General features: G+C 57.0%; 1 protein-coding gene across 1 annotated transcript in view; it reads left to right on the top strand.

The window, feature by feature from the left end:
* Window positions 1-23629, top strand: part of IL21R (interleukin 21 receptor) — a 36994-nt gene extending 13365 nt beyond the window's left edge. Inside the window, exons 2-9 of the mRNA XM_036413012.2 lie at window positions 7818-7880; window positions 9654-9756; window positions 11326-11525; window positions 15871-16016; window positions 16890-17067; window positions 17459-17558; window positions 19077-19158; window positions 21549-23629. Of these exons, the coding sequence (XP_036268905.2) occupies window positions 7818-7880; window positions 9654-9756; window positions 11326-11525; window positions 15871-16016; window positions 16890-17067; window positions 17459-17558; window positions 19077-19158; window positions 21549-22349 (1673 nt within the window). The 3' untranslated portion in view covers window positions 22350-23629. The remainder of the gene's footprint in view (window positions 1-7817; window positions 7881-9653; window positions 9757-11325; window positions 11526-15870; window positions 16017-16889; window positions 17068-17458; window positions 17559-19076; window positions 19159-21548) is intronic.

Below are 23629 nucleotides of genomic sequence, written 5' to 3'. Positions count from 1 at the left end.
TGAAGTCTATCATCTTGCTATTTATTTCCTCTTGCCTCATCTATTCTTTGTTCCTTTTTCCCCCCCTTCTTTGTCCCATTGTTTAGAAGAATAAAGTTTTAAACAAATTGCTATTCTACGTTTTTTGTTTGTTGTTAGTTATACTTCCTTTTTTAATTCTGTTAGTGCTTATTTGGTATTTTTAGAGACTATCTTACATTAGTGCCTTCCACACTTCCCAGGCAATGCGGTGACCTTTAACTGCATTGACCTTTGGGGAATCATTATCATGTATTTTAATTCTACATATAGTTTAAACTTAACAATATTATCATTATTGCTATTTAAAAAAATTAATATTTATTTATATTTATAATACTCTCTATTGCTCTTTATTTCTTCTTATGGTAGCTTTCTTCTCATCTAGGATTCTTTATCTTTTGCCTGAATAACTTATTTTGGTATATATTTTGATGTGGTATACCAGTGACAAATTCTATCAGCTTCTCCTGGTCGGATAATATATTTATTTTGCTTTCAACTAAAAAAAAATTAAGATCTAATTTACATATAAAAATCACTTTTTTAAGTGTACAATTAAGTGATTTTTAGTATATTCACACAGTGTGCAACCATTTCCACTATCTGAACATTTTCATCTCTCAAAAAACCCCCACAAAAACCTATGTCCCTAAGCAGTCACTCCCATTCCTCTCCCTTCAAAGCTCTAGTCCCTGGCAACCACTATCTACTTTCTGTCTATGGATTTGCCTATTCTGGACATTTCATATAAATGGAATCACACAATATATGGCTTTTGCTTCTGGTTTATTTACCTTAGCATATATTTTCAAGGCTCATGCATGTTGTAACATATATCATTACTTCATTTTTATGGCTGAATAATATTCCACTGTATAGCTATCCTACATATTGTATGTCCATTCACCAATTGGTGGAAATTTGAGTTGCTTCTAGTTTTGGACAATTATGAATAATGCTGCTGTGAGCATTTGTGTACAAGGTGTTTTCTGTGGACTTATGTTTTCAACTCTTTTTGCTACATACTTGAGGTCAAATTGCTTGATCATGTGATAACATTATACTGTATTAACATTTTGAGTAACTGCAAATTTGTTTTCCACAGCATTTTACATTCCTATTATTAATGTAGAAAGATGCCAATTTCTCCACATCCTTGACCATATTTTCATTTTCCTTTAAAAAAAAAATAGCCATCTAGTTGGTATGAAGTATCACATTGAAGTCTTTATTTGCATTTCCTTAATGAATGATAATGATTATCTTTTCATGTGTTTATTGACTATTAATATAACTTCCTTAGAGAAATGTCTACTCAAATCTTTTGCACATTTTAAGATTGGGTGATCTTTTAAGTCTCAAGTTATGAGTTCTTTGCATATTCTGAATACAAAACCGCTAACAATTATATGATTTGCAAATATTTTTCCTCACTCCGTAGATTGTCTTGTCATTTTCTTGATAGTGTCTTTTGAAGCGCAAAAGTTTAAAATTTTAAATAGTCCAATTAATCTTTTTTTCTCTTTTTTTTATTGCTGTGCTTTTGGTGTCATATCTAAGGAACTATTGTATTTGGTTGTTTGATTTATTATTATTTTTTTTAGTGAATTTCTTCAATTTTATATTCAAAATTATATAATCTTAAAATAGAAACACTTTATTTCTTTTCCAATATGGATGCCTTTTACTTCTTTTATTTGACTTATTATCTTGGCTAGAACCTCGAGTACAATGTTTAATAAAAGTCATGAGAGTAAATATTCTTGTCTTGTTTATCTTAGAGGAAAAACTTTCAATTTTTCATCATTAAGTATGATGTTAACTGTGGAGTTTTAATTGATTCCTTTATCATTTTGAGTTTAATTTATTTTTTAAGGATGTTTTTGCTATATATAACATTTAAGTTGGCTCTTAAGTATGTATATATCTTTAATTAAAAAAAATTTTTTTTCTATGATGTATCTAGATGTGATTTTATTTTTATTTTTCCTTTTGGGATTTTGTAGAACTTCTTGAATCTGTGGCTTAATGATTTTTTCTTGTTTTGAAAAATACTTAACTTGTTTTCTATGATTGCTTCTGAGCAGTTCTTTCTCAATTCCAAATACATGCATTTTAGACCTTTTCACAATGCCTTGGTATGCCCCTCTTGCCCCTCTTCTGTATTTAAAAGTATTTTTTCTCTGCATATTTCAATCTTGGCATTTTCTATTGACTGATCTCCTAGTTCACCAATCCTCTCTTCTAATGTTTCTCATCTGTACCTAATCCATCAACTCAGTTTTTATCAATTTCAATTATTGTATTTCTCATTTCTAGGGTTTCTGATTTTAAATAAATTTCATATTTCTTACGGAATTCTTGAGCATACTAATCATAGCTATTTTAAATCTTGTCTGATAATGCAATTTTCTGAATCATTTATGTGCATTTTCATTGCCTCTTTTCCTCTTGGTTTTTGGTCACTTGATATTGCTTCTTGGTTTTCCTTATCAACGTAAGGGAATGCGGAACATTTTGTAGGGAAAATATAAAGGCTTTGGATAAATCTAACTTTTTCCAGATAGGTTTTCATTTTATCCTAGTAGACAGATAGCATATAGGAGATCCCTTTGATGCTGTGTAGGCTAAATTATTTCTGATTTTTTTTCTAACTCTTAAGGCATAACCTTTTCTGAATAACTGGGTACTTTCCAGGGCCCATCTTTCTTGCTAGGCCTTGAACTTCAATAACTCCCTCAGCATTGTGAAATTGCCAAAATCTCTTCTTAGCTTTTTAGCCTATTACCAAATGCTTCTGCTAGGTTTCTTGGTATGCAACTCATTAGCAATGACTTGGCGAATTATTTGAGAGGAAATTACACACAGAATCTCAATGCATTTTCCTCCACTTTGACACCCTGTCCTCTCAAGTACTGTCTACCTTGGGTGCTCTCTCATGCCTTCTCACAGTATTTTTCCTGCTTAGTAATTGTTCTCAGTAGGGGAATGAGTCTGATACCAGCTACTCCATTATAGCCAGAAGTGAAAGTCCCCCTCCACATTTTACTTGACAAACTTAAGATTCACTTACGTTTAAAAAGCTATGAAATAGTTTGGACATACCGAAAGGTATGAAGAATAATATAGTAATCAACATTCAAGGGAACTTCACTCAGTTTTCCCCAAGTGTTGAGACTCCTAAAGACCCCTTTTCATCACATCCCCTGCTTTCCTACACTATTTGAAGTTTGATGTTTATCATCAGCTTGGACATCTCTGTGCTTTCCAGACACGTGTAAGTTCACCTAAACAACATATGGAGCAATTTTTCCTGATGCTGAGTGTGTGACACGGATTGTGTTCTTTTCTAACTTGTCTTCATTTCGCATTTTGTTTGTGAGAGTCATTTGTTTTGTGGTGTAAAGCTATGCTTCAGTTTCACATTGAGCAATTCTACCGCTGTTTACTTTTCCATTCCTTTGCTGTTGGATATTTAGGTTGTTTCCAGTTCTTTGTAATTGGAATCAATGCTGCTATAAACATCTCTAGGACACCTGTGGCAGAGTTTCTTTTGTCATGTTCATAGCAGTGAAATTGCCGGGTCTCATGGCAAGTGCTTGCTCATGCTAATGAGATCATGCAAACCATTTTCCTGACCAGTTGTATCAATTTACATTTCCGATAACTGTGAACCAGAGTTCCCATGACACCATGTCTTCAGCCACGTGGGGTGCCGTCAGACTTTAGGTTTTGCCAATCGATTAGGTTAAAATGGCCTGCCATTGTGCTTTTTATTTGCATTTCTCTGTGGACCGGGGAAATCAAGCGCTTTATATTCTCCACAGCACCTACTTCAGTCTTGTTTTCTACCCCCACGCTTCTCTACTTCCTCAGAATCTTCTGAAATCTGGCCAACTTTTAAGCGGCTTTACCACAAGCCCAGAAACCACTTCTCGGCACTGGAGCCTGGTGCACAAGCGCCTGCCCAGGGCTCCGTGTCATCCAGGACTGTGCCGGCGTGCTTTGCCTGCAAGGATGCATTTAGTGCTTGCCACAAACTCGGAGCAAAGAGTCATGACCCCGTTTTATAGATGAGAAAACAGAGAATCAGGAGGATCAGGAACTTGCCCAAGCGTGCCCAGTGGGACCTGGCAGGCTCCAAGCCAGGTGCTCCTCACGCCCCTCAGCAGGCAGCCGCGAAGGGCACCCACCTGTGGTCTGGTGAGCATCTGGGAAGGAAGTTGCTGTCGCCCTCAGGACCCCGAGTGAGAAGTCCCATAAATAGGAGGATTTGGGGCAGGGAGAACAGTAAACATCCCCAGGCCGCTCTGCAAGAGTGAGACCCTCTTCCACCTCCTTCCAATCCGCCGATGGCGGTTTGGTGCCAGTACGTTTGAAACGCCTCTCTGACACTCTTCCTCCCCCTTCCAACAAAGGCAAACACAACCTCAGGTCCTGGGTCTTCAGCAGGGGTCGCAGCTTCCTAAAATTCAACCGCTGTCTTTTGTTTTCCTTGTATTTAGTCTTTACATTTCACTGTATTTGGTTTTACAGTAAGTTGACTGTTTTGTTTAAGAAACGCTTAGATCACATCTACCCTCCGCCACGGCCTGTCCCAAATGCTTTACAAACATTGACTAATTTATTGTAAAGGATCTTACGATGCAAGTACTGTTATTACTATTTCCATTTCACCCCAATGACCCTGAGGCCCAGGAAGTAAACTTCTCCAAGCCACAGGGCCTGCAAACGGCCGTGCTGGGATTGGGACCCAGGCCCGCTGGCCCCGTGTGTGCGGTGTGACTACTGAGCTACACGGCCTCTCGCTTCGTGCTAACCACCTGCCAATGGTAGTGATGACTGCCTCTTCCGTTAAGACGTGTTTATTGGGGCGGAAACAGGAGGTAAAATAAAGGTGAATGGCAGATAGAAAACCGCACAGTGGGAACCTGGACCGCAGGGAGTGGTAGGAGTTCTGGAACATTTTAAGGAGGCTTCATGGATGCGGGGATAGAGCAGGTGGGCCGTGAAGAAAGAGTCTAGAGCGATGGGAGGGGAAAGGGCGTTCACGGAGAAGACAGCGTGATAATTTGCCTCGTGCAAAGGCAGAGAGGCAGGGTGGGCCTGGGGTGCCAGGAGGATTCTGGGTAGTTCGGATCAGTGGGACAGTCCTAGCAGGAGTCCAGCACCCTCAGTTAGTCGCTTACAGTCACAGAGCACGGCCACGTCTGCTTCCCCTTGGACTCCCCTTCACGGCCAGGCACAGTGGGCATTATTGTCCCCATGTCAGAGATGGTAGCCGAGGACAGAGAGGGAAGGACCAGAGAAACTCCAAGATCCGCTGGCTTCAAGTTCTGGGCCCTTTTCTCTGTTCCACTGTATCAGCTTTCTGAGGTGGCAAGCAACAGAAGCACAATTCCACGTGGTTGAGCAAAATAGCTTTTATTCCCCCTGTGCTTATGTCAATGAAGAGTCCAGTCATGGACTTCAGTACAGATGGACCCAGGTCCTCAAATGAAGCCATGGGGGCTCACGTCCATATTTCTCAGAACTGGCCTCGTTTCCAGGCATCCTTTCTGTAACAGGTGACAGAGGTGGGTACCAGATTCCAATGGCCCAAAGTCCCTCTCAGTTAGAGTTCTAGAGAAAATTACCAGGACGGTGCTCACTGGCATGCCTGGGCTGCTGTCCACTCCTGGCCCGCTCCCAGTGGCTAGGCTGTTGGCTGCTTTGTTGGCCTGGCCTGGGTCAGGAGTCCGCCCTATGGGGTCCCAGCCAGTGTGAGGAGCGCCTCACACAGGGGCAGGGAAGCCAGGCAGACGGAGCAGCAGCTCCCCTCCCTCCCCGGGGCCTGGGTGACTCTGTGTAGAACTGAGGAGCGTTGGCTGAGGGGACCCCTGGATCTGGGTGGAGGGATTTGAGCTTTATCCTGCAGTCGAGGCAGAGCCGCTGGGAGAGATGGGACAGAGCTATGCAGGCCCTTATGCTGGGCGGGGGCCAAGGCGTGGACACGCTAGTGAGGCACAGATCTGGCTTCAGCTCCTCTGGCGGGAGGCCCCACCCTTCAGGTGTGGTGCCAGGACTCCTGCTGGGCTTGGGGCTAGATCAGAGTTCTTCAAAGCAGCTTTACGAGGGTTTCCCCCCAACATCACCTTTAAAAACAACAACCCACATATTTTTATTGATTTCACAGAGAGGAAGGGACAGGAAGAGAGAGCTAGAAACATCGATGGGAGAGAAACATCAATCAGCTGCCTCTTGCATGCCCCCTACTGGGGATTGAGTCTGAAGCCTGGGCATGTGTCCTGACCAGGAATTGAACCAGTGATCTCTTGGTGCATGGGCCAACGCTCAACCACTGAGCTACACCGCCGGGCTACTGTATTTTAATAGCACCGCTATTCATTTTAAAGTGTGTTGGGGGGAAATACACCACTATGGAGGTTTTTGCTTAGGATGAGGTTGGAATTAATTTCTATAACTTCATTTATAAAAAACACTAAATAAATGATCTGCAAATATGACCAACATTTTGAAAGAGAAATTTGGGGAGCTCTTGGCTAGATCCTTCTGGAATCCCTTCATTTCTGAAACTCTAGATTCTGTATCAATCACGGTGGTCTATTATTGAGTGTTTGGTGTCGGGGTCATGCTCAGGGTTTTCTGAATTCTCACAAGAATCCTGGGAGTGGGCTTTAGTGTTTTCTATCCGGCTCAGAGAGGGGGAGTGACAGGCCCAGAGCCATACAGCTGGTAATCTGACCCTCTCTGTGCCCTTCGCTGCTGACTACCTGGTGCCCCCGAAGGTAGTTCAGAGCGAGCTCTTGATGGGGCCAGAGGAGGATCTTGGGAACCCAGGTGGGGCGGGGGGTGGGGTGGGGTAGGAGGGACTCCACTGTGGGATCAGGATGGTCTGGAAGAAGCCAGGTGTGTGACTCGCTCCCGGCATGCGTCCTCCCTGTAGGCTCCAGTTCCAGCCATTCCCCTTTCCGGGGGGTGGCCTGGGTGGGCGTCCTGGCTGGCAGATGGGCCCACTGGCCTCCAGCTGGCACCTCCCCAAGCACACACAGCACTGGGGATGCAATGGGCCAAGCCCCAGCTAGAGGCTGGCATTGCCAGCCTGGTGGATCATCCCTCTGCCGAGGGCACCAGTGTCCACTCTTCCCGGAGAGGCTGGCTGTCCTCCGGAGAGGTCTCTTCTCCGTCTCACCCGCTCCAGGGTGTCCAGCGCCCCTTCGGCTGGCGGCTCTGGGCTCCCAGGGCGCTGCCTCGTGGGCTCACCGGGCTTTGGGTTGAGGAAAGGCTCACAGACGCACCTTCTCTTCGGTCCCCAGGAGGGGGCTCTCTGCGGGTGAACCTGGGCCTGCTGTTTGGTGAGGGGACCATGTATAAGGAGAATCTGACGGGAGGGAGCACGCAGGATTGCTGCCCATTATGTAGCTCTTTCCAAGCCAGTGCCCCCTCCCTCCCGCCCCTCCTCCCCTAGCTGAGCCAATGCCCACGGCTAATCCCACGCAGCGTGGACTAAGCGTGTGGGGAGCAGCGAGCTCCTCCCACATTGAAGGCACCTGTCCTGTGTGGCCGTGTGAGGGGGGCGGAGGAAGGTGGGGGGAATGGGAGGGCACCCACGGGAGCTGTTTGTTTCTAAGGGGGAGGAGTTCTTGAGCGAGTCCTCGGGCTCTTCAAAATCTCCTTTTCCTGAGACACATTCAGGAATCTTTCAAGTCTTCCGAGGGAGGGATGGGGAGAGGGAGGCTGTCCAGGCCCCCTGGTCCCCGGGCTGGGGCCCACCATCTGCTGTGCATCTCTTGCAGGCCCCGGAGTCAGCATGCTGCGGTGCTGGGCGGCCCCTCTGCTCCTGCTGGCGCTCCAGGGCGGTGAGTAGCCGCCGCCTCTTCAGCGGGAGGGCGGGCGGGCGGGCGGGTCTGTGGGCTCCGGGTCAGAGTCCACAGCACGCGTCCACGCGAGGCGGACACAGGTGGAACAGCCAGCTCTCCACGAACCAGAATTCACCCACCCACAGCACTTCATCAGCCAAGTTCGGGCAGGTCCAAGCAGCCCGGCCCCAGCTGGGGTCTTGGGGGCCCACAGGGGCGCTGGGAGACGGCACCCTGCATTCCCGTGGCCCTGCCTGCCACGGCGGGCTCCAGCCCCCCAACCCCTCCCCGTGAGGAAGTCCTGCTTCTGGTCCCACCTCAGCTTCTCCCAGGGGAAGTTCCTCCACCGGCACCGGCTGCCCTCAGACACTGATGCTCTGTGGGGAAGAGGGGGTGGGGACCGAAGTAGCCAGAACCTCGAAGGTTCTGGAGAAGCTACAGTTGTAGGTGGGGGGGAGAGCTGTCAGACATGGAGCTGGGGAAGGCCAGGAGATAGACACGGGGCACGGTCAGGGCTGAGAGATCCAGGAGGCCTGCCCGGGGTAGGGGGTGGGGGGCGGGGGGATGCAACACGCAGGCTCAATGGGGCTGGCCAGGGAGGGCAGGGGCCCTCTGCAGCCACTCGATGACCATCGGCATTCCTCCCCAGTTTTTACTTAGAGACCTAGAGCCTCAAGTCGCTCCTTCAGCAAACAGGTGCCAGGCTCCTGCCCTGGGCCTTGCTGAGCTGCCGCACTCGGCCGTGGCTCTCACAGGCCTCTGGGGTGCCCGCCACAGCACCCACTGTGGGCACCAGGGGCAAGCCCCGCTGTGCATGGGGGCGGAGCACCGCCTCAGCCCACACTCCTCACAGCCCGCCAGGTCCGTGCCAAGTGCCGCCCAGATCTCAGCTGGGAAAACTGGCTCCCAGAGGCTCAGGGGCAGGTCACAGGTCTGCTGACTCCTGGGGTCACCTGGCATTGCTGCTTTCCTTGAGCATGGGCTGCACATGTGATAATAGCACATGCTCACCTCCATGCCCTCTGGGGCCATGGCCCCCGTTTACAGGTGGCTGCCCAACAGGCCAGGCCCAGGGGCAGGGCCAACCAGGTGGCTGGGCTTTTTACTCCCTCTGGCCCCTGATTTCACCTCCATCCCGAAGCAGCCCTCATCCTCCTCAAAGTGCCCGGGTCAGGGCCTGCCTCCCCCAGCAGGGAGCCGAGAGCAGGAGTCATTTCCCAGCCCAGGCCAGGGGAGGCCTCGGAGGCCTCCCCAGGGAGACTGTCCTGTCCGTCAGCAGTGCCTGCTCGCTCAGGGGGAGGGCGGACCCCAGGAATTTCCAGGGGGCGCGCCGGGCTTTGAGCCCCGCTTCTGACCTGGGCCTCCATTAGTGACAGGAAAGTCAGGAAAGGCCGTGGAACCTGAATCTGCGTGAGCAGGGGACACATCTCTGGGAAACGGCAGGAGGCAGGGAGAGCAGCACGGGCGGGCACTTGATCTTCTAAAACAAAGCTAAACTGACTGCGTTTATTTTGTGGAACATGGGACACAGGTTAGATGACCCGCTTAGTTAGCTCCGTCTCATTAGGAGTGCCTTGACACGTGGGGGCTCAGACAGGGAATCTTGGGGGACCAGGACCTCCTTGCCTCAGTCCCTCATCTCAGTGGTCCCTGACTCGCCCTGGGGCCCCGCCTCCACTCATCCTCCACCCTGGACGGGCGGGGCCGGGGGGAGCAAGGAACTCTGCAGCCCCTCCCAGCCCCTCCAAGGCCTCTCTCTCCCTCGCTCTGCAGCCTGGGGCTGCTCAGACCTCGTCTGCTACACCGACTACTTCCAGACGGTCACCTGCTTCCTGGAGATGGGGCCCCTCCCCCCCGGCATGCTCACCCTCACCTGGTAAGTGACTGGGCCTCAGGGGAGCATGGGCCCAGGACAGGACCGCGGGAGACCAGGAGCTGAGCTGGACCTACTGTGTGTCAGGCAGGTAGCTTAGCAATAACAACCGGACTAAACTAACAACAAGGGCTGCCACTTCCCAGGGGCTCACTCAGCATTTGGTTTCACCCCAAGAAGGACGGTGAGATGGGAATCCCTGTGCCCATCTTGCAGGTGACCGCCCAGGGCTCCTGGCACCTGTGCAGAGAGTAACTGAGAGGCGCAGGGCCGCTCTGCCCAGCTCTGAGGCCATTCCCTGCCGCTCACGCAGGCCTGACGCTGGCTTTGAGACGCCGAGGGGACCGGCCTCCCATACGGTGTTTCTGAGCACTCAGTCCGTGCCAGGCAGCCCGCCACGTGCTTCGCATGAATGGCCACCTCCGTCCTCACCAGTGTGACTCTCATTTTACAAGCCAGGGCACTGGAGTTCAGAGAGGTTATTCACCTTGCCCTAGGTCACACAGCCAGCCTGACCCCCCAAGCTCCAGGGGCCCCTAATAAGTCCATGCTGTCAAAAACAAAAATCATTCATGACACTTGTTCAAGGGTGGTGGGGCAGACTCTAAGACCACCCTGACAGGCTAGGGGCCGCTGCACAGGCTTTTGCTGATTGGGCTCAACTCGGAGCACAAGGAAGAGCTGGGCTGATAGCCAAGGAGCAGGGAGGGGTCAGTGCAGGGAAACCACTAGGAGGAAACATCAGGGGTCAGAGGGCTTCCGGCTAAAGCGATAGCAGGGCTCTTGCTGAGGCAGCCCAGGGGGACCAGACACCTCCTGGGGCTGGAGGAGGAGGAGGAGGAGGGGAAAAAAGAGGAGGAGGAGGAGGAGGTACCCAGCTCGGTACTGAGGGTGGGATTCTGGCTGGACTGACTTAGCCGGAGTTTCGCTCAGAGTAGACGATGCAGAAACAGACTCGGGAACCCAAAAGTCAGGGCCGCGTTGAGGAGAGCTCTGTGGAGTGTGGTCACCGGGAGACCTCGCCACCATCCACTCCCTCGGCCGCTCACACAGAGCACTGGTTACACTCCCGCCTGGTGGGAGCCGGTGACTCACCAGAGGCCCCGCCGCGAGGTCCCGGTGTCCTGGCGCTGCCACACGGCGGCGGGAGGGACCGGAGGGACAGACACACACACAGCGGCCAGCAGGATGCTTTCGGAGCACAGCGAGTGCTCCGTGAGGCTCCTGGCTTGGTGTTGGGTGGAGTTTGGAGGGGAGGAGAGTGGGAAGGAGGCCTGCAGGACAGTGATCCCGGCGATGGGAGGGACAGGGACCGAGCTGGAAGACATTCAGGCGAGAACGGCCCCGCTTCTGAGGTTGAGAGCTGCTGCTCTGAGTGACGTAGCGAGTTCTGGTCTCGTGAAGGCGTGCACGCCTGGAGCCTGGACTGATCCACCGGGGACGCTCCGGCGGAGGGTACACCTTCCCCGGGGAAGGGTGGGTTGGACTAGATGAGTGCCAGCCCCACCGCCAGCCCCTCCCGTGCACCCAGCCCCACCGGCCGCGCCGTGACCGGCCGCTCTGTCCTCGAAGGGACGACCCGTACGGAGAGCTAGAGGACGAGGTCACCTCCTGCAGCCTGCTCCGGGCGGCGCACAACGCCACGCACGCCGAGTACAGGTGCCGCATGGACGTGTTCCGCTTCATGGCCGACGACATCTTCAGTGTCAACATGACAGACCCGCCTGGCAACCGCTCCCAGGAGTGCGGCAGCTTCGTCCTGGCCGAGAGCAGTGAGTGTCCCGAGGAGGAGGACCGGGAGGGCGGGGCCCCGCACTCCTGTCCCCTGCCCGGCCTCTTGTTGGCGTCTGGCCCTGCCGGTGCGGTGTTTGCTGGCGTGGGGTGGCCGCTGGGCCTGGCCTGAACCACTGACAGGCAGCCAGGGGTGCAGGGGCTGCCGGGCCTGGGCCTGGGGCGGCGGCTCTGGTTCGGCCCGGGGACCTTGCTCAGCAGAACGAGAGCCCTGTTAGCTCTGCCCGCTGGGATTGTCTCCCACTATGAGGTAAGCGGGGGACGCTGAGTCACAAGAGAAAGCCCCCCAAGTTTCCTCCCATCATCAGCTCCAGGAGGGAGGGAGGAGGCGGGGACAGAAGGCACCTGGTGGAGGCAGCTGTCAGTGTGGGGCCAGGGCCAGGGCGGGGCAGGGCCGGGCCGGAGGCAGCCTTAGTGAGATGTGTGCGCAAAGCGGGGTGCCCAGCCAGGAAGTGAGAATCCTGTCCCCCGGGGCTTGCAAAAACGAACTGCCACGGGAATCCCACCCTCAGGAAGGAGCAAGCCCTGAGGTTGGGCAGGTTCTGCCTCCAGGACCCAGCAGAGGGGGGAGGGATAAGCAGGTGTCTGCCATTCTCACTCTGGGGGTCCAGGTCTGTGCCACTTTGCTGAGTGGATGTCACACCACAGAGCATGTGAGCAAAGGTTCACATCCCCCAGACACAACAGACTCTCTCTCTGTCTCTGTCTTTCTCTCTCTCTCTCTCTCTCTCTCTCTCTCTCTCTCACACACACACACACACACACACACACACACACACACGGACACACTCACACTCATAACTCCCCCCAACCCCTGGCTTAGACAGCACAGACACAGAAGCCCACATTCTCATGTTTATGCACACACATGCACACACATGCACATGTCTGCACACATGCACACTCACTCAGCATTCAGATCCAGGTGTGGTGGCTTACCCAGCAGGGGTGCCCTCCTATCTCCCTGAGAGCTGGGCCGGCAGAGGAGGGCACAGGGCAGGGCTGCCCCTGCACCTGGCGTTTCTCCGGCCCTTTCTCCCCCTCCTGCCCGGGTCTGAGGCCAGGCCTGTGCTCGGCGGTGAAGGAGGCAGCACTCTGCCCCAGGCAGCCTCCCCAGCCCCTGGGTCCTCCGGGGCCCTGGGAGATTCTTAAAAAGCCCCCCCCCCTTTTTTTTTTTAAATAAATCTTTATTGTTCATATTATTACAAAAGTTTCTAATTTTTTCCCCCTCCACCAGGTTTGCACCCCACCCTCTGCCCTCCCCCCGCACTGTCCTCATCCTTAGGTGCACAGTTTATGATCAGTCTCTTCCCGCACCCCCTACTCCTCTTTTCCCCCGAGAATTGTCAGTCCACTCCCCTTCCGTACCTCTGATTCTATTATATTCAACAGTTAATATCGTTCATCAGGTTTTTTAATTCCCTTGGTTTTTAGATTCACTTGTTGATAGTTACATATTTGTTGTTCATAATTTTTATCTTTATTTTCTTCCTCTTCCTAAAGAACCCCCTTTAGCAATTCATATAATTCTCGTTTGGCAGTGATGAACTCCTTTAGCTTTTTTTTATTTGTGAAGCTCTTTATGTGGCCTTCGATTCTGAGTGATAGCTTTGCTGGGTAGAGTATTTTTGGCTGTAGGTTCTTGTTATTCATCACCTTGAATATTTCTTGCCATTCCCATCTGGCCTGCATAGTTTCTGTTGAGAAATCAGCTAGAAATTGTATGGGTGCTCCTTTATAGGTAACTACCTGCTTTTCTCTTGCTGCTTTTAATATTCTCTCTTTGTCTTTTGCTCTTGGGATTTTAATTATGATGTGTCTTGGTGAGGTCCTCTTTGGATTCCTTTTGTTTCGGGTTCTGTGTGCTTCCTGGACTTGTAAGTCTATTTCTTTCACCAGGTGGGGGAAGTTTTCTGTCACGATTTCTTTCAATATGTTTTTGGTATCTTGCTCTCTGTCATCTTCTGGGATGCCCATAATTCTGATGTTGGTTCGCTTGAAGTTGTCCCAGAGGTTTCTTACACTATCTTCAACTTTCTGGATTCTCTTGTCTTCTTGCTTCTTTGGAGGAGTATCCTCTAGTTCTTTGTGTTCCAAATCTTTGACTTGATTCTTGCAATCTTCCATTCTGTTTTTAGGACTCTGTATAATATTTTTTATTTCAGAGAATGTATTCTTTATTTCTAGTTGATCCTTTTTCATATCTTCATAGGTCTTGTTTATTTTATTGGCCTTTTCTAGGAGATTCTTGAAAAACCTTATAAGCATGGTTTTGAACTCTATATCCAGTTGCTTTTTGTCTTCCATTTCTTTCATTTGTGATCTGTTTCCTTGTCTCGGCATTTTTGGTGCTTCCCTGAGTTGGTAGGGTGGGAGGATCAGCTGTATCTATGCCAGGAGACAGCCTTATTCAACTGGACTTGGAAAACTGCAAGAGCCTCTGTGTTCAGCTTGGATGGGGCGGAGTTTCAGGGTGGAGCCTACAGCCTTGGCTTCCGGTTAGCCCTCAGTGTTCCTCAGTGTCCTTTGGTACTTGCTGCAAGCACCTCTGAGAGAAAGGTGCCCTAGAGTTTCGCCCGCTACCAGACAGTCTAGTCTCTCCCCCAACAAGCGCGCAACTGGGGTTCTGTGCAGTTGGAAGTGGGGTTAAGAGCAGTCGGAGCTTTTGTCTCCTTGCTGCTAGGGCAATCCAGAGGCTCAATCAACAGTCTGTCCTCTGCGCACAATGTGTGCAACTGGGGGGCTCTACCTTTTGCAGCTCCCCTGAGCTTCCGCCTTACAGCCCAGATTCCCTCTGTATGAGCCTGGGGCCTGAGGGTCTCGCTCAGTACTGGGGTTCAGTGCTGTCAGAACTGGGGTTCAGCACAGTTCGGAGCTTTTATCTCCTTCCCGCTAGGGAACGCCAGCCAGGCACTCAGCAGCCCCTCCTCTCCGGCTCCATCCTCTCTGCGCATGCAACGTGTCTCCGTACCTTAGGCTTTTACAGCTCCTCTGATCTTCCGTCTGGTTTTCTCTGTCCTTCTCGTTGTAGAATTTCCAGTCAGTCAACTTTCCTGCACTTCTGGATAATGTCCACTTTATATTTTAGTTGTATTTTTTGAAATTGTTGTGTGAGGCTGCAATAAGGCAGCTACCTATTCCGCCATTTTGGTTTCTCCCCCAGATCCCCCTTGAATGGGTCCCAAAGACGCTGACAGGCAGCGCCAGCCGGCCTGGGAAGAGAGAGGAGGGCTGAGGGGCTATTCCAGTTCAGAGGGGCCCACGGCAGAGAGAGCAGCCCCCACAGAGCGCTCAGCATGGGTGTGAGCGGGGCGGCGTCGGAGGCAGCTTCAGAGCTCCTTTGGGAATCTGGGTTTGACAGACACTCCGCGAGGGCCTACTGTGTGCCGGGCTCTGTCTCGGAGTGCAGGCACGGCACTGACCCAGGAGATCTAACCCTCTGCCCCGAGCTCAGATCCCCAAGGGGTGGCAGGCTCGGCGGAGGCGGAGTGGGCACAGGCCCCGCTTCCCCTGCAGGAGCAGCCTGCCCGGCTGCCTGGCGTTACCCCCTTCTCTGCTTCGTTTGGGCCCTGAACTTCCACTCCGTGTGACAGGAACGGATGCCCTTTTCCCAGAGAGGAAATGGGGCCTGGAATGTGGCCTGTCCTGCTCAGGTTGAAAACAGATGTGGGGGTGTGGGGGTGTGGGGTCGAGTGTGTGGTCCAGACCGCCGCTCTCACACCTTCCAGGAGGTGTCTGTGAGGGGAGGGCGGGCACACTCAGGGCCACTGTGGGTCGGGCTCTCAGCTGGTAGCTTCTGGCCACAGCAGGACAGACCCGCAGTGTCCCTGAGTTCCGCAGAGCATTCCCAGCCCCACGCGGGCTGATTCCAGTCTTCGGACGTCCCAGGGCCGATGGGGCTCAAAGCACTGACCCCCTCGCTGACAGCAGAACTAGACCACCCGAGGGCGTGGCCAACAGGGGGCTTAGGAAGGTTCTGGGTCAGTAGCTAACGGGAACATCGGAGAGAGTTCTACAGTCATCTGGGCTCTCGGGGTTTTCCCGTCCTGGCCACTGGTCTGCGTCCCTGCCCGGCCGCTGTGCGCTGGGAGGGCTCTTTATAGCTCAGCACCCACACCAGCTTCACCCGGGCCTGTCACCCGCCGCAGCCTTCGAATTTGCAACCCACAAAGCAGCCCATTTTTCAGATGAATAAACTGAGGCCAGGGGAAGCTTCAGCCAGCCGCCCAGGGCCGCTAACCCTGACCACATAAAGGATGGGCCACCAGAGCCTGGTCAGCGAATACAAATCTCACCGGTTCTATCCTCCTGGCTGTTTTCTTTAAGTCAAGCTGTCGCCTCCTTCCAATGTGACCGTGACCTTCTCGGGACAGTATAACGTCTCCTGGAGCGCCGCCAGCGACGCGTACCCGCTCAGGGGCAAACTGCAGTACGAGCTGCAGTACAGGAAGCGGGGAGACCCCTGGGCGCAGGTGAGCCTGCAGAGAACGGGGGGCCGGGGGCTGGGGTGTGTGCAGCCATCCGGGTGTGGGAGGGGAGTGCCCGGGAGACAGGTGAGCTGGTCCTTCACAGCCAAGAGTGGACACCCAGTCACACCCAGGACGGAGCCCTCATGCTGCCCCGCCCCTCCTCCCCAGGGTAGGAGACCCCTTAGAACCATCTCCTTCCTGTTCCCGTCTCCTCTGCATTCCCGTCCCCTCTCCATTCCCGTCTCCTCTGCACAGCTGCCAGAGGAAGGGGCTGGCGCCTCGGCAGGCCCCGCCTCACGTCTGGCAACAGGGGTTGCTTCAGAAGTGGGGGTTTGGGGCCGCCCCACTTCACTTAGGACAGCCATAGTTGAGGAGTTTCAGAAACTTCCATAACCAAAAAGTCCGGGGCCAGAAGGACGTTGTTTCCAGGGTGAAGGCCCAGGGTCCTCTGTCGAGGTGCCAGAGAGTCCCGTGTGGCCGCTGCTTAGAAGCACTTTAGCCTCCTCTACCCTTTAGGATGGTCCCAGCTGGAGGTTTTCATTGTGTGCAATGTCCCCGGGGAAGAACATTGTGTGCAATGTCCCCGGGGTGTCCACAGCTAAGACCTGTGGCAGAGCCTCTCAGACGCCCGCTGTCCAGATAGATGCCTGCTGTCTGGAACGCGGCCAGGAGTGGCCATTGCTGCTCCTGGGCAGCCCTGTCCCGGCAGGGAGGGCTCCTGTGTGGGATCAGAGAGAGTGAACACAGCATCGTGTGGGGCCTGGCTCTCGGGGAGGGAGGGAGGGAGGGAGTGCGGACTCGGGAGGGGGCTGGGTGGGGCCTGCCGGAGGCCAGGCGTCTGCTCGCCCTGACAGCGCGGCCCTCTCTGCACCGCAGCCTCCGGGGAGGAAGCTGGTCTCCGTGGACGTGCGGAGCGTCGCCCTCCTGCCCCTGGAGTTCCACGCAGGCTCCAGCTACGAGCTGCAGGTGCGGGCGGGGCCCCAGCCCGGCTCCTCCTTCCGGGGGGCCTGGAGCGAGTGGAGCGACCCGGTCCTCTTCCACACCCAGCCGGCAGGTAGGCGGGAGGCGGGGTGGACACCACTCTGTGCCACCCCTTGTCCTGAGCCCCGAGATGTCCAGCTGGGCACCCCCGGGGTGGCCATTTCACAGTCCGGGAGCCCCTGCTGGCCAGGCCCGCATGGGGTGCCGGGGCTTCTCCCGGCAGGCTGTGCGCACGCCTATCGGTCTGTGAAGTAAGCATCATTGTCCCCATTTTGTAGATGAGCAAACCGAGGCCCGGCAAGATAAAGTCACTTTCCCGGGGTGGGGTGGGAGGGGGATTTGAACCCCCATCCATCTCCCTTCAAGGCACCGAAGCCTTCCACTGCACCCAGACCCCCCGCCCACCGCGCCCGCCGCGTGCCCCTGTAGCGGGCTCCGTGTGACCCCGTGCGCTTCCTCCCCAGAGCCGAAGGGAGGCTGGCACGCGGACCTGCTCTGCCTCTTCCTGGTCCTCACGCTCCCCATCCTCGTCTACTTGGGACTGAAGATCCGCCTGCCCTGGAGGTGAGGCCGGGGCTCGGGGCGGTGGGGATGGGGTCAGCCTGGGCTGCAGCCCCTCTGGGACCGCCCAGGGCCGGTCACAGCCGCCGTGGACAGTGGTAGTGACGGTGGTGGTGACCACGGCCGGCTCCCGCTTCCCCACGTGCTGGGCGCCCGCTCAGCCCGCACAGCCGCCCCGTGAGCTCGATGCAGGCAAAGCCTCCGCGGACGAATCAGGACTCTGAGGCCCGGAGCCGGCAAGGACCGTGCTCCATGCACACAGCGATGGAGGGAAGGAGGCGGGCCTTTGTGTGTGTGTGTGAATCCTCACTGGAGGGTCTTTTTTCCATTGAACTTTTAGAGAGAGTGGAGGGAGGGAGGGAGGTCGGGAGGGAGGGAGGGAGGGGGGCGGGGAGAGAGAGAGAGAGAGAGAGAGAGAGAACATCAGTGTGAGAGAGCCACATCCATTGGTTGCTTCCTACACATGCCCCAACCAGGGCTGGGGATCAAACCTGCAGCCCAGGTCCGTGTCCTTGATGGAGAGTTGAACCTTTGATGTGCGGGCCGACACTCTAACCCTGAGCCATGGGCCAGGGCTGAACCCTGTGCTCTTAACAGTGGCCTCAGCTGTGATGGTGTCAGTGAATGTTAAGCTTTGACCTGGGGGCGCGGGGGACTGCCAGGGGGTGACCCAGCCCCACCTGCTCTGCTTCCACCCGAGGCTTTGCTTTTACCTGTTGTGTGTTGGTTTGTGCTGGACACGGTCCTGGAGAGGAACGTGCTGCTGGTGGCAAGTCCACCCCGGGCTCCCGGCCTCCAGAGCGCGGCCGGTGCCGGTGCCGAGCCTCGCCCGGCGGCAGCACCGCCTGGTCCTCTCCGTCTAGAGCGGGGTCTAGTGACGCACATGTGTCAAACACAAGGCCCTCGGGCCAAATCCGTCCCGCCAGGCCTTGCAATGTGGCCCGCACCGCGCTGTCATCACTGCACTCCGCTGCGTTTCCATCACAATGACAGTTTATGACTGTTCAGTAAACCATTCGGCCCCCGATTTAGGCTGGATTTTAGATTTTGGCCCCTTCTCTGATTGAGTTCGACACCCCTAGTCTAGAGACTCAGAGCCGGAGGCAGTGCCGGGGCTCAGGGCGCTTCTGGTGCTTGGTGCTCGGTGCTGGGTGCTCCTGGTTCTGGGTGCCAGGTGCACCCCCGAGTCCCCCACATCCCTGCGGAGCTGGCCCTTTGCCCACCTGGTCCTAGAGGAGGGGTTGGGGCTCAGAGGGGCAGCGCTTGCCAAGCACATGGGCGGCGGAGCCCTGTGCCTTCAGGAGCCGTGGGCAACTTGCTGCCAGTGTACAGATGTGGGCGCTGCAGCTCAGGGCGGGAGTGGGATGGGTGGGTGGGTGGGGGGGGGAACAGGGTGGAAAGGAGTCACTGGGTGTGTCTTGGGAGGCACTGAGACGCCTGTAGGACAAAGTGGGGGAGCCTCTGAGGGGGAGGCGGCTGCCCTCCGCGAGATGGGGGGCTTACCTCGCTCTGCCCTCCCAGGCTGTGGAAGGTGTGGGTGCAGGTGCCCAGCCCAGAGCCGTTCTTCCAGCACCTGTATGTGAGCCACAGCGGGAACTTCAAGGTGAGAGCCCCACCGACCACCCCCTGGTGCCTCTTACCCTCTCCGGAGCCACCTCCAGCCCCAGCCCAGCCCCAGCCCAGCCCCAGCCCAGCCCCAGCCCCAGCCCAGCCCCAGCCCCAGCCCCAGCCCCAGCCCAGCCAGCCACAGCCCCAGCCCAGCCCAGCCCCAGCCCCAGCCCAGCCCCAGCCCCAGCCCCAGCCCAGCCCCAGCCCCAGCCCCGCCCCAGCCCCAGCCCCAGCCCAGCCCCAGCCCCAGCCCAGCCCCAGCCCCAGCCCCAGCCCAGCCCCAGCCCCAGCCCCAGCCCAGCCCAGCCCCAGCCCAGCCCCAGCCCAGCCCCACCTCCAGCCCCAGCCAGCCCAGCCCCCGCCCCAGCCCCAGGCCCAGCCCCAGCCCCAGCCCAGCCCCAGCCCAGCCCCACCTCCAGCCCCAGCCCAGCCCCACCTCCAGCCCCAGCCCAGCCCAGCCCCAGCCCCAGCCCCAGGCCCAGCCCCAGCCCCAGCCCAGCCTCAGCCCCAGCCCAGCCCCAGCCCAGCCCCAGCCCCAGCCCAGACCCAGCCCAGCCCCAGCCCAGCCAGCCCCAGCCCAGCCCAGCTCCAGTCCCAGCCCCGCCCCACCTCCAGCCCCAGCCCAGCCCCACCTCCAGCCCCAGCCCAGCCCAGCCCCAGCCCCAGCCCCAGGCCCAGCCCCAGCCCAGCCCCAGCCCCAGCCCCAGCCCCAGCCCAGACCCAGCCCAGCCCCAGCCCAGCCCAGCCCCAGCCCAGCCCAGCTCCAGTCCCAGCCCAGCCCAGCTCCAGCCCCAGCCCAGCCCAGCTCCAGTCCCAGCCCAGCCCCAGCCCAGCCCCAGGCCCAGCCCCAGCCCCAGCCCCAGGCCCAGCCCAGCCCCAGCCCAGCCCCAGCCTCAGCCCCAGCCCCAGCCCCAGCCCCAGCCCAGCCCTGCCCCAGCCCCAGCCCCAGCCCCAGCCCCAGCCCCAGCCCAGCCCTGCCCCAGCTCCAGTCCCAGCCCCAGCCCAGCCCCAGCCCCAGCCCCAGCCCCAGCCCCAGCCCCAGCCTCAGCCCCAGCCCCAGCCCCAGCCCAGCCCCAGCCCCAGCCCCAGCTGCAGGCCCAGCCAGACCAGAAGCCAGACTTCGGTCTTGGCATCTGCCAAGTGCAGGAAGTAATTCCAGGGCAGAGTTCACCAAGATCATGCAGCCCCAGGGGCCAACTAGGGGTGGGGGGCACCCTTTGGCCACACGTTGGCTTCCTGGTTCTTAGTCGCCCTGGTGTGAGGGTGGAGAGGGAGCAGGTTGTGGAAAGGGACGGACCGCCTGCAAAGTGCACCCCCCTACCCCCCACAAGCTTCAGCCAGGACAGCCACGCGGTGCCCACGTTCTCTGGGCCCATTTACCGCTCAGCACCCTCTGGGGTGGCGGGAAGGGCCCACAGAGAGGATGTGGTGAGGTGGAGCCTGGAAGTCAGGAAGTGCGGGCTGGCGCCTTGATTGAGCTCCTGCCAGCTGCCTGGAGCTGCTCCGAGCGCTCTGGCTGCACCCACAGCTCCCGCAGCCCCTGCAGGGCGGGCCCCACCCCGGGCCTGGGAGGAGACCTGCTCAGATGGCATAGTGGGCGGCACAGGAGCGTGGATGCCAGCCTGCGTGGATGGACGCCTCCTCTCCCCTGGGCTCCCTCTGGAGCCTCTGACGTCCCTCTAGCTCGTATCCCCTTTACCCGAACACACAGCCCTGGCTGTGTCCTGGGCAGCTGGTAACCCATGTCACGCTCACAGCAGCCCCGAGGGTGCTCCGTGCAGGCCCACTCCACAGAGTGCAGGGAGGTCCAGAGAGTAAGGCCACGCAGCTGAGAAGTGACTTCAAAGCAGTGGAGGCGGCCACACCCGCGTTCGGAGAGCTTTCCGAGGGCGGTGGGCTCACGTCGAGAAGGTTCCAGCTCTCAGGGATTCTCCCTGCTCATTGGGTGGGAACTCCATGCCCAGAGGGGGGTCCTCAGTGCTCAGGGGCCGCTGCCTCCGTCCCTCAGGGCCCCACAGCCCTGGCCGCCGTGCACACACAGGCCGTTCCACCCGGTCTCCCGTTCCGTTAAACGTTTGCTGGCCGCTGGCCGTGTGCCGGGCTGTGTGTGAGCCTCGGGGATGCAGCTGTGACCAGGAGAACCGGGACCTGTGCCCTGGCCGAGTGTCCACTCCCGTGGGGACACAAACGGGAGAGTGCTGGGTTTTAGGAACTAAAACAGGGACAGGTCAGGGGGCTCTATCGCTCAGACCTCGGGGTCTCTGGTCCCCATGTGACACGACTGAGGAATTTTGGCCCCTGCAGGCCACCGAGCCACCCAGGGTCTGCGTTTACACCCTCCCTGGCCCCCGCCCCATGCATGACCCTCTCCGTTCTCTCCCACAGAAGTGGGTGGGCACGCCCTTCACTGCCTCCAGCCTGGACCTGCACCCCTGGGGCCCCGGGGTGCCCTCGCCCTTGGAGATGTACCACGGCGGCCCCCCACCGAGCGCAGCGCCGGGGCCGGAGACCACGGTGCTGCCCGCGCCTGCGGATCTGGTGGAAACTGACGGCGCCCATGAGCCGGAGCCGGAGCTGGAGCCGGCACCGGGCTCCCGGGGCCCCGCACCCAGCACTGGCAGTGCGGGCAGCTCAGCGTACAGCCAGGAGGGCGACCGGCCTTATGGCCTGGTGTCCATCGACACGGTGACTGTGGTGGGCGCGGAGGAGCCGTGCGCCTGGCCCTGCACCTGCGGGGAGGATGGCTACCCCCCGCTGAACCTGGACGCCGGCCTGGAGCCCGGCCCGGGCGCCGAGGACCCGCTCTTGGGCCCGGGGGCCGCGGTCCTGTCCTGCGGCTGTGTGGCGGCCGGCAGGGCCGGCGGCCCTGCCGGGCTGGGGGGCCCCCTGGGCGGCCTCCTGGGCAAACTGATGCTGCCCCTCGAAGACGAGGCGGGCTGGGCGCCAGGGCCGCCCTGGGGCGCGGGGCCGCCCCGAGGGGCGTCTGACAGCGAGGCGGGCTCGCCCCCGGCCGGCCTGGACATGGACACGTTCGACAGCGGCTTCGCGGGCTCTGACTGCGGCAGCCCCGTGGAGTGCGACTTCACCGGCTCCAGGGACGAGGGGCCCCCCAGGAGCTACCTCCGCCAGTGGGTGGTCATGGCCCCTCCGCCTGCGGGGCCGGGGCCGGGGCCCCAGGCCAGCTAGTGAGGCCGGCGGCCGTTCAGAACCGGCCGTGCCCCGGGCGGCGAGGCAGGGCCGCCCGAGCTGTGGTGGGAAGAGGCCCGCGGCCTCTGGTCTCCAGGGGCCCTGAGCCTGGAGTCGATGCTGTGTGTATGCCTCTGGGGCGCACGCATGTGTGCACGGTGGCATGCATGTGTGTGCATACAGTGGCAGGCTCCCTCCTTGCAGGGCACATGGGCTGGCCCCTGGGTCACATTGGGGAATCTGGTCCAGGGCTGCCCACAGGCCTCCTGGGACCAGGACGCTGCCTGTGACAGACACCAGGCCCCGCCCCTGGGTCCCGCCCCTCCAGGAGCCACAGGGAGGCCAGGCTGGAAGCCCTGGGGACAGGGGGGGGCCTGTAGCAGGTCTGAGCCTCCACTCTGACGCCTGCTGGCTGTGCCACCGCGGGGTGCTGCTCCCGCTCCGGGCTGGGGTTTCCTTTCTGGACAATGTGGGTGGCATGGCTGACCTCGGGGAGAAACCAGTGCAGCCGCCCACCTAGTGTGCAGCCCGGAGCAGACCCTCAATAAATGCCAGCTTCCTTCCTTCCGAGGTGGGACCAAGGCTCGTGCTGAAGGCGGGAGGGGGCGAGGAAGCAGCCTCAGCCTGGGCCTGTGGCCACCCCGCCCTGCAGAGGGGCACGGCGGGGGGAGGAGGAGAGGGAGGGGGAGGAGGTGTTTCCGGGCTGAAAATCAGTCAGGCTTGTCTCTTGAGACAGCCTCCCACCCACCAGAATGTTTTTCTGGCTCCTTCTGCCCATATCTAAGTGCCTTTATGCACCCAGGAAATACGCACTGAGCACAGTGCGTGCCGGGCTTGGTGCCCAGTGCTGGGGCAGGGGAGCACAGGCCCAGGGAGCCCCTTGGCGCTCCGGGTGGAGCCAGGGGCGGAGGAATGGGCAGTCAGGACACAGCACTCCCATTTGCTCACCTCGCGAGTTAGGGAGCCAAGCTCTATTGATGATTTGGAAGTCCGTTGAGATGTGAATTAAGAAGCCAAGAAAACAGTTCTCAGCCGTGTTTGAGGGCTCGTCCTGAACCAGGCGCTGAATACAAACGCTACATATCGCACTCCCCTCGCTTTTATTTTTTTAAAAGAAAATGGACTGTTTCCCCCCTAAGGGCCTTGACCTTTGGAGGTGTCTTTTCAGGACCCTCCGGATGGTGAAGGCAGCTGGGAGGTGGCTCAGAGCCCACGCCAGGGCCCCGAAGGGCACCCCCACCCAGACCGGAACCCCACCGGGACCCCCGTCACCCTCCCAG

The sequence above is a fragment of the Pipistrellus kuhlii genome, unplaced genomic scaffold, assembly GCF_014108245.1.
Source record: "Pipistrellus kuhlii isolate mPipKuh1 unplaced genomic scaffold, mPipKuh1.p scaffold_m20_p_48, whole genome shotgun sequence".
Classification (NCBI taxonomy): Eukaryota; Metazoa; Chordata; class Mammalia; order Chiroptera; family Vespertilionidae; genus Pipistrellus; species Pipistrellus kuhlii.
The sequence above is the reverse complement of the archived record's forward strand: the minus strand, read 5'-3'. Positions and strand labels throughout refer to the sequence as shown.